The 11,033-nt window shown below is 33.4% G+C and overlaps 1 protein-coding gene across 1 annotated transcript; it reads left to right on the forward strand.

The window, feature by feature from the left end:
- The first annotated feature begins 427 nt into the window (after positions 1-427).
- On the forward strand, positions 428-8,476 carry LOC117406346 (uncharacterized). The gene is made up of 12 exons (XM_034010300.3): positions 428-562; positions 832-1,170; positions 2,193-2,495; positions 2,824-2,874; positions 3,794-3,902; positions 4,153-4,239; positions 4,533-4,598; positions 5,803-5,886; positions 6,234-6,299; positions 7,009-7,092; positions 7,197-7,277; positions 8,123-8,476. Exons 1-12 carry the CDS (start codon positions 493-495, stop codon positions 8,142-8,144), a joined length of 1,362 nt encoding a protein of 453 aa, XP_033866191.3. The 5' UTR covers positions 428-492; the 3' UTR covers positions 8,145-8,476.
- The last annotated feature ends 2,557 nt before the right edge of the window (positions 8,477-11,033 follow it).

The following is an 11,033-nucleotide window of genomic DNA, read 5'->3' on the forward strand; positions in this document are numbered from 1 at the left end:
AACGCAGTGCACAGAAATTGAAAGCACATTTAAGTGCATGCTGGCAGTTAGAAGCACAAACAGCAAAATAAAATCTATTGTAAGTAAGAGACTTTAGTGCATTGTATTGGGAATAGCTTTTTTCACTACAATAGCCAGTTGCAAATTATTGATTTGTTCAGCAGTACAAGTTATATATTTGGAGAGGTTTCTGTTCCTCAGCAAGAGAACAGAATTTCTTCCATGACAAGAACAACATTACATAAACATGTTAACGGTTTTCAAGGCTTGAAAATATCAAAACACATAATAATTGCACAGAAGGGAATCTATAGTGGAGAAAAAAAGTAGTTTTAATCAAAAAAGTAGTTTCACTTTCGGTTTTACAGAGAGTTCTTATTGGAGTTTAAGAGGGAGGCGGGGTCAAATTTAAAAAATGCGACAGAGGTACTACAGTATATAAAAAGAACAGCGGGAGATTTAAACCGTTGTGTAATTTTAATTCGCCCAGACATGATGCAGTTCCAGAAGATGTGCCTCTATATACTTGGAATGTTAGTTATGAGCACCGTTTATAGTGTTGGTAAGTGTATATATATTTGTAATTCTTTGCTGCATTTTGTACTATAGAATGTACCTTTTAAATAATGTTTTTCATTTTATGAAATATAAATGAAATGCTTGGATGTTCATATAACACATGGCATAATTAGATTAACTAGACTAAGGTTTCTACACATAATGTTGATTTTAAACATGAATGATGTCACTTGAAGGTAGAGGCTGGGGGCATTGTTAAATGCTGCAGTGTATGTGCATTATTGATAATTGATAACAAACAGCTTCTTGCAGTTTCAGCAGAACTTGTAAGAACACAACGTGTTGTCACAGCCACACTGGGAGAAAATGTCAGCCTCAGGTGTGAGCTATCAAAACCCAAAGACGTGTTACAAGTTACTTGGCAGAAGACAAAAGGACAATCATTTGAAAATGTTGCCACATACAACAAGCGCTTTGGAGCAAAAATTACAGATGCTTTCAGAGACCGCGTGACTGTCACCCAGGTGGGAACAGATGCCTCCTGTATAACCATTCATGGAGTTACGAAGGAAGATGAAACCTGTTACAGCTGTTTATTCAATGCATATCCTGAGGGAGCAATCACTGGAAGGACCTGTCTATCTGTCTATGGTAAAACATAACAACATCTTTAAATTACATACTTAAAAAAAAGTTCCTCTTTTTATTCCCATTCATATTTCTCTTAATTTCTAGTGACAGTAGATAACCACTGTTTTTCACTGCACTTGGGCAACACATTTCGATTACATTACAGTATTTATATATATATATATATATATATATATATATATATATATATATATATATATATATACACACACACACAGTAGTCTCCGTGTATAGGAACACCTCAGAGAACACTTCACTTGCTTCCCGGGGGTGTTCTCTTAGCAAGAGACTACTGTATATATACATTCCCCAATTATCCCCAAAAATTGCAAAAGAGCAGTGAAAAGGAAAACAAGGAAGAAGTATTTTAAGCACTGCTGTTTAGATGCAAAGCCCACATACTGCATGTTTTTGTGGTTAATTGAAGTAAAACAATGTTATGTGTGCTTTTAGAGTTATAGCTCATTAAATAATTCCATTAACCTACCTATCACGCACTTCCATTCTCTAAATATAAAAAGTTATCAAATAAAAATGTGTTTTAAGAAACATTATTTTAATATGTGGGTACCATAACTAGGTAGAAAAAGTTTGCATGCCTTGAATTCAGGTAGGTGTGAGAGAAAGTCATGCTTTGCAGAACCTGTAAATTAGGCGTGCAGACAGCTTTTTAAACCATGATATGGTACTATAAATTAATATATGGTACTATACTAATATTTCCCAAATTGAAAAACATGTGCCTCTTTCAAACATTGCATATAAGCCCTACATAACACATATAATTGCAAGAATTATGGAACTAATGTATTTCATTAGCACGAGCAAGAATCTTTGTGCAGTTTTGTTTATTTAATAAAGTGAAGACTGCTATCTAGAATGCTTTAGTTAAAATGTTGCATTTACAAACTGCAGCTGAAGTGGCGTCAGGTTTTTAACACATAGTTTGGAGATGCCTTGATAGTTCAGACATTATTTTGCTGAATAATTTTTTGCAGCTAAACCATACTTTTCTATTTTAGAGATATATGAGCCCCATTTAGAAGTAGAGAGTATTTCGAAGCCAGAGAGTGGACATGAAGAAGTCAAATCAATAACCTGTTCAGTTACTGGGAAACCAGCGGCAAGCATTTCATGGAATGCCACTGAAGATGTGCTTCTGAATCCACAACAATACTCTGTTGTGAATCCTAATGGAACAATTACTCTGATGTACAATGCAACTGTACTGCCATCGAGGATTTTTAACAAAGAAGTAGTGGTAACCTGTAAAGTGACCCACCTGGGTTTAACAAAGGAAAAACAAATATCCAAAGTTATTAGTGGTAAGTACTAATTCTATGTACTCGTGCTAACAGCTGCAAATCATAGCATTAGCACTCATTTATTTTGATTCACTGAATTCTGATTTAGCATTTTACTGTATATCAAGCAATGTTTATTTTATTAAATTAACAAGGTTAATAAAGTGTGTTCTAACATTATGGGGAGTACAGGCCTTAGATGTTCAGTAATTTACACACAATGTGTTATTTGTATATTTTCATGTTGCTTTTTTGTACTTATCTTATTTGCATTGTATAATGTATATGTATGTTCTGTTGAGTGCAAACTAAAGGAATAAAAAGTTTTTTTTGGTTTTTTTTTCTGAAGCACCAGCCATTGAGTCTTACTTGGAAAAAAATATATCTAAACCACCAACAAGTAGGTATCTTATGAAATTGAAATAGTTAAGTATCAAAGAGCCTTTGATTTAATGTTATTGATTTATGTTGGTTTCTGAAATTGTCTATTGTATTGTCATGGACTCCCAGTGCATTAACTCTTATAGGATGTATACAGGTTGCAGTCCAGGTCTACTCCATTAGACCAGGAAAAATTGAATCTGACACTCTCAGAAACGAGAGGTTTGATTTTCAGTCATTGTCCTTGTACCATCTCACTATGGTTATGAAAATCATTGTTTATGTAAATTGAAATGTGAAAAATGTTACTTAAATGATCACTTGACCCCAGGGTATCATAGGATTCTGTCAATCAACTTAATTGTATCTGTTTAAAAAAATGGGTTGACAAACACTGTGACATGAAACTGCTCTACATAAAGTTACTATTACAGAGCATAGCTATGGCACCTCTATTAAATGTGATCTAATTCTGACTATTATTATAACATTGTAAAAGACAATACAAACTGTCTAAAAGCATGAAAAGAGGTGAATTAAATCTATTTCAACTGAGCTGTCAGAAACTGATAGTCATTGCAGCTAATGTAAATCATTAGATTTATACACAATTATGTCAGTAAGATGTCAATAACAAAATAATGCTGTTAGTACCATATACCCGATAATCTGATCATCTCAAGAACTGAAGTTAAATAATGTTAATAGCAAGTTTCATGACAACTGGAAAAACTGTTTTCCAGATAGTGGTATATGGAAAATATGACCGCCCCTACTATATCAACGGCATGATATTTACAATTATTGCCTCTCACTACTGTTGTGATTCTGTAAATTGATTCTAAAGCAGGATTGCATTGGCTTTCTTTAAAGAACAGGAGGCACTACTGATGAAACTGAAAATTGAAGAATACATATCAATCTGATTTTATTTACAGATGCAGTAACAATTGGACTTACCAGTATTTGTGGATTTTTATTAAGTGTTTTTGGAGTTGTGGGAATATTAAAGTTCTGTTGGAAAAAAAATGGAAAAAAACCTGAAAGGTACGATTGAGTATTCGTAAGCATTTTCTTTTACTTTCACAGGCATTTAATTTTCGGATCCTTCTGCACACATTCACTTACATCCTACACTGTTTATTTCTAACTAAGAAACAATAGCATATTTTAATTACATTCAGATTTTTAATTGTGTCCTTGTAAAATATGTTATTGGTTTGAATCTTATATGTATCTCTGTGAAGAATAATTCCCACAGCTTAAATTCAAAATAAAAGTGTGATTCTTATTTTAGTTCTCAGAAAAGGTTTCCAAAGGACAATGAGTCAGGATCAGTCAGTGAAAACCATGATCCTTTGAGGACTCCGTTGAAAAATAAAAGGTAAGGTTTTATATTCAAGATAAAGTCTACATTTACATGTCTTGCAGCAACAACTCCAGCTATCCAGTTGTTTAAGCAATTATAAACCGTATTGAATATAATAAATGCACTTTGCTTTTTTTTTGTTTTTTACTGATTTCCCCCCCCCCATGTTTTACATCACAGCATCTCTTTTGTAAATGTGCCCCTTTTTCATATCTTATATCTTTTCATCCCTTTATCCTATTGATGGTATTTTTTTTACATTGAAAATGTTTTGGATGTACAAATATAAGGACGTCTTCCATTTTTAGTTTCAATACAGGTCAACCTTTTGAAAGCCCCTTCAGGTGCAGGAGCACACCATTAAAAAACAGAAGGTGAGTTCTCAAATATACGAGAGGAGGGAGCAGGGCGTGAGGGGTTGAGAATAAAAGCCACAGTGGCTTGGTTTACATGCAGGTTAGAAAATTCATATTTTCTCCACCTACATTCCTCATACTAAAGGAAATGCACGCCCAAAACATCGTAAAGCTTAAAAGAGGTGAGTAAATTGTCATATATGCAGAAGACTTCAACAGTGAATATCTCATTTGTAGCATGACCTCACACAACCTTGCACTAAAATGCCGTACCAAGCAATTCTTTATTAACAACTGAGTTCTGTAGAAAGTAGCTCTGGCAAGCTTATTTGACCAATCAAGAATAAATAGGACTTGAGGTTTAGAGAACTCTTCATTTAGCATGTTTTTTTTTTATATATATATTCATGTGATACCATATACATAACGTTTCAAATTATTGCCATCTGCAGGTGACTCCTAAAATAACGATGCCTTATAATTTAGTTGTTTTGTAAAGATGTTTTTCAAAAAATACTGCCGCTACTGCAAAGTCAAAGTTATTTTCAGGTTTGGTGATCGGATAGCTGATTACTTTAAGCTCTAGATTTTTCAGTCCCTTAACATTAAGATAAGATGTAAAGCATGTTACACTAGCCTTACATACTGTAGCACCTATCATGTGTACCAAGAACAAAAACAAAGTCACCTTTGTGTCCCAACATGAATGTATTCAATTAGCTTAGAGAGGAGTCTATTTCTGGTCTATTTTTGCAGGCTGCCAACCTCAGTACCAGCCTAGATAATCGACACTGTATAAAATTGAAGTTAAATCTTTTAAATCTAATTCATAGGGCAAGAGCTGCTTAATCTTAAAATTAAAAAAAAAGTTGGTTCCATGAATTTCTTCAGAGACAAATGTGGTGCTTAATATCAGTTTGCTGCAACTCTTACAAAATGAAGTTCCAGAAAGTTACAAAAATGCCCAGGGTGGATTAAGCATCTATTGAGGAATTTGTTATAATTCCAGTATACGATTGAGTATTAGTAAGCATTTTCTTTTGATCTTTTACTTTCATGTGCCTTCAATTTTCTGGTCCATCTGCACACATTCACATACATCCTACATGGTTCATTTCTCTCTAAGATACATTAGCATATTTTAAATACATTCAGATTTTTCTTTAATAAAATAATGCTTTTAATTGTGTCCTTCTGAATAACAGTGTGATTCTTATTTTAGTGCTCAGAAAATGTTTCCAAAGGACAATGAATCAGAATCAGTCAGTGAAAACCATGATCCTTTGAGGACTCCATTAAATAAAAGGTAAAGTTTTATATTCAAGGTAAAATCTACATTTACATGTCTTACAGCAACAACTGTATTTAGAATGTATTGATAAAATATAGACCAGCTCCAGCTATCCAGTTGTTTAAGAAATTATAAGCACTTTGCTTTTTTTTGTTTTTTACTGATACCCCCCCCCCCCCCCCCATGTTTTACATAAAACATAAAAAGGACCCTGTTTGTGTTTGACATCTCTTTTGTAAACACGCCCCTTTTCAGATATTACACTTTTTCATCTTATTTAATCTGTTGATGGTATATTTTAAGATTCAACTTTTTTTGGTTGTACAAATATTGAACAGACTATAAAGAACTTCTATTTTTAGTTTCAAAACAGGTCAACCTTTTGAAAGCCCGTTGAGGTACAGGAAGACACCATTAAAAAATAAAAGGTAAGTTCTCAAATACATGAGAGGAGGGAGCAGGGGGGTGAGGCTTGATTTACATGCAGTTTAGAAATTCAATCACAATAACATATCAAAAAACATAACCTGTGTAACTGTAAGAATATTGAAACTTTGCATCATGCCTAAATTCATATTTTATACCAATCGTATGATTCACATTGTAGTCTTTCTATCTAGATTGTCAATTCAAACAATTCTTTTTTAAAAGTTGACAGAGATAATCCTTGAGTTGTGTACCAGATCTAAAGCCAATATATCAGAGCTACCTCCAAATGGCAGCCATATTAGGTTCAAGGTTAAAGTCATTGGTTACTTTATTGTGATGTTTAGAAAAAATGATGCTACCAATAATAGACCTTCCCTCTATGAACTCACCAAAACAATTCTCTTTCCTCAACCTGTGAAATTGATCTAAAGTAGTAGATTTGTGCTACAATTAAGACTTTATTTGGGTTTATTGACTTATGATTATGTGTTCGCTGCTACCTCTAATCATTTTTAGAGGTAGCCACTGAACGCTCATTACATGTATTTAAAGCCTTGTTACTAAACAGTTTGAAAAAAAAACTTTAATATGTGCAATCGTTTTGTGTCACTGGTGTGTTGCGTTTTTTTATACATAGATCTCTTTTAATAATGTGTCTGTTTTCATGTAAATATTACAAAGTCCCTGATACAATCATTCCCATTTTAGTTTTAATGGATTTTCACCATTGGAAGGATCAGAAAATACAAACCATGTTCCTTTCAGGCACATGACTCCATCCAAAAATAAAAGGTAAGTCTTTTTATTCATGCTAAAGATAAACCTTATTTCTGGCTTTAAAAAACAAATGTGCAATGAATCAACTTTCAATACTAATTCAGTGATTTCCATCTTAGCCCTTCTAAAAGTTTGTTAAGTGACCAATCCCCTGCTTTGAAGAACACTACTCCAGAAAAAAAGGAAGCAAAAAGCAAAAGGTAAGTTTAGATGTATTTGTAGTGGATAGAGATGCCATGAATTAATTATACATAAAAACAGCAGCAAAGGCGATTCCAGTGCTGGTATTTGTTCCAGTCATGCCCTACATATTGTACTGTAAAGTAAGCTAATCTAAACAAGGTAGGACAGCATTCTGTTCAAAATATTGTTTGGTTTGGAGTACTGGTCACAGTCTGTACTGTACTACACATTTCTTGTCTAAATAAATATTTTATAAAATTCTCATAGAATTTGGATATTGAGGTTTGGTTTGTACAGCTGCTATCACCGTGCATTTTGCCACGCTAGCATGGTTCATTTAGAAGGTCAGTATAGACTGCTGGGGTCCGAATTAGCTATTGCGTTTAATTGAACTAATTAAACAATATACTCATTTTGCTTTATTAATAATGTGTATTACATAATTGTTTTCATAATGTGTATTACAGAAATGTACAATTCACTGTAGCCAACCTTATAAGTGAGCATTTTATTATACAACATGTTATGTGTTGTTGGACAGATGTATAATTATTTGTTCCAACTTTCCAACAGTGCTCCCCTCATGTAAGAGTTACATTCGCTGGGAATCAAGAATTCCATTAGACCCTTGCAGTAATGATGCTTCGATCAGCTACAGACCATCCTGCTAGAAAAAGGATGCTATAATGGAAGCCACTGGAAATTACATTAAGTAGCATGTGGCATTGAAACCTCTGAAATACGGAAACCTATATATAGTGGAATTCTTTGCGTAATGTAGCTTACTGTACCATACAAATACTATGCCAAATGTTGTTTTCTCTTTAATTGGACTGATAAAATATTTTTTTCAATTTTGCAGGGCAATACACTATTACCGGTAATAATAAAATCAAGATGGATCGGATTATTGATTAAAATATACATTTTCCATGATACACAACGGGGGACTGTAGAAGATGAAGATTTTTTCATTAAGAAAACAATATCTACTATATATCATGAGTTGCTATAGATTTAAACTTTTCATACTTCATATAATACTCCATTGAATATCTTTATTGCTGCATCTGGTCTCCTGTTTCCTACTGTACTGTCCACATGTGAGCATTGAAACGTGCTATATTTTCACTTTCAAATATTCCGTTTTGTAAATATTTCTTTTGTATTGTTTGCCATTTTGTATATTTGAATTTCAGTACAAAACGTTTGTGTTTGTCTGTCTCCCTGTTTGATTTTTTTCTCCTTTATGCATTTGGAAAATCTGCATTTTTCCACTTTTTAAGAATCAATGGTGGTGAGCCCAGCACGGGCTGAACTACAGTACATAGATGCAACAGGTATACCTTGTCTGTGAACCACAACATGAAAAGCAGAACAACAACCGAATGAATAGAACAAAATGACAACACTGATCCCCACAGAACTTCTTATCGTTTGGTTTGAGAACCATTGCTCTAAATTATTGGGCTTATTTAAGTGACGCTCTTTTTAATCCTGAACTTTAACAGATCTTGATGATGTCATTCTAAACTGTATACTTCTGAGATCAGTAGCCAGAGCATGGCTGTTTGCTTCAAAGAATGACGTAGACAGCAAGTAAAGGAAACTTATGTCCCTGCAGTTAAAAACTATGTTTGGGAAAAGTAATGTCTGGAACCCAAATGCGCAGTGTAATTTAACAGTTAACCATGTTTTTCTTACTGTGGGACAGTGGTACTATAATCATCAGGCGGATCCTAACACTGCCTTTTAATTCTATACAGTTCTTTATTAACCATCAAATTATACACAATGTCAAGAGGTCCACAAAATATCACGTTTATACAATTTAGGATGGTATTAGATACTCACTGTTTATATCTTTCAAACAGAGTCCACTGTCTTTGCAATATGTGACACCCCTGTACAGTTCTGTAAGTTTATTATAATGTAGTTGACTAAGTCACCCTCACTAAATGTCTAAACTTATTATTAGACTTTAACCCCCAAAACAGATTCCCTTCAATTACACGAAAGACATAGATATACAGCTATGGCCAAAAGTTTAGCATCACCTAGAATTTTAGATTGAGACAAACTACAAAGCAGTATGTAATTCAATATGTTAATGTAACATAATTCAGCATTTTTCATTTGACTTTATGAGGCAAAATTAGGTAGCAAGGTATTAAACAAATCATTAAATTGCAACATTCCAGAACACCTATTAGGTTGGTGGGTTACTATGGCAGAGTATAAAGGTGCAGTAATTTTACACAATTACAGTGAGCAAAGCAGATAGAAACTCAAAATATCTATAAAGAAAAAAAAAATGCCCCAGGGTCCTACAGTGGTATCCGTTATTAGTAGACAGCTGTTTTCTATGATTCACTCAGGAGAGTTCCTTTGCCGGTTATTTTAACTACTGGCCATGTCAATAATACATATCCTTTTAACATCCATTTTACTTCATGTTTGCAAACCATTTGATCAGAGATAGCATCCCCCCATAAAAATAAAATGATAAGCAGTATCAGGATAGAGGAAATTCCAATGGTCAGTCCCATTTCCTTCTTTCTTACTCACATAATTGTACACTATGGACCAAGTTAAAATTAATGAGGGAGAACCATTTTAGGAATACTGAGTACATTTTTAAAAACATATGTTGCCTGCCAATATTGTAGTTTCACTTTAATCTTGACCAATATACTGAAGATGACAAGCAAGCAACAAACAAGAAAAATTAGTGAATACAGTAATTCGATATAGGTTTTAAACAAGCCCACAGGATACAAAACGGTTTTTAAAATTCCAAAAACGAAAAGCCACACCAAGCCAGAATCAATCAAAATAAACATCCAAGAGAACACATCACAGCCGTTCACTGCAGTCCTTTCAAACATGGAAAATGAAATAAGCATGTTTGGGTGTGTTTTATTCCACAAATATACAAAGTTATTCATATGCCCTCTCACATCTTCAGCCCAGACATGTGTTACTACATTTTACTACTTTATTCTAGAAAAAAAACCCAAAAACTTTGAAGGAATAAATAAACATATAAAGATATATACAAATATATATATATATCTTTATTTTATATAGTGCCTATCATAACGGACCATCATCACAAAGCTCTCTCTCTCTCTCTCTCTCTCTCTCTCTCTCTCTCTCTCTCTCTCTCTCTCTCTCTCTCTCTCTCTCTATATATATATATATACAGAGCTACAATACTATGTTTAGTCATGTATTACAGAAAGAGTATTGAAAGTGAGTTTTGTTGTTGAACCAAATCAAAGAAATGCAACTTCAAACATCTCCAAAGCTTTTTCAGAACAAGATTAAACAGAACCAGTGTCTCTGTCTATTAGTGCAGTAGCATATCTGTTGAAGTGTAAATTTCTAATGTTCAAACACAATCAGTTAAGAACAGTTTATTGGTTGACAGAAAGATGGGTTTGATTGTATCCCATATTTTATTTTTAACAAAGGCAGGGCCAGAGGTGCTTTTTGTGAAATGTAAATCAAACTAATACACCACTAGATGTCAGGTTTGGCTTTTAAACTGGGAAAGATATATTACATAAACTCTGTTTAAAATATTTGAAATCATTATATTTAAGATGGTTAACGTTTGATGTTAACTTTTTTTCTACAGTACCTATTTTGACAGCTTCTCCGTTACAAGCTAGTTGCAATCACAACGGCCAAGTCAGATGTGATAGCGACATTATAAGGAATACAATTATATTTCACTATAATTAGCCACAAAACTGATGAATTATATA

This window comes from Acipenser ruthenus, chromosome 9, assembly GCF_902713425.1.
Source record: "Acipenser ruthenus chromosome 9, fAciRut3.2 maternal haplotype, whole genome shotgun sequence".
NCBI lineage: Eukaryota > Metazoa > Chordata > Actinopteri > Acipenseriformes > Acipenseridae > Acipenser > Acipenser ruthenus.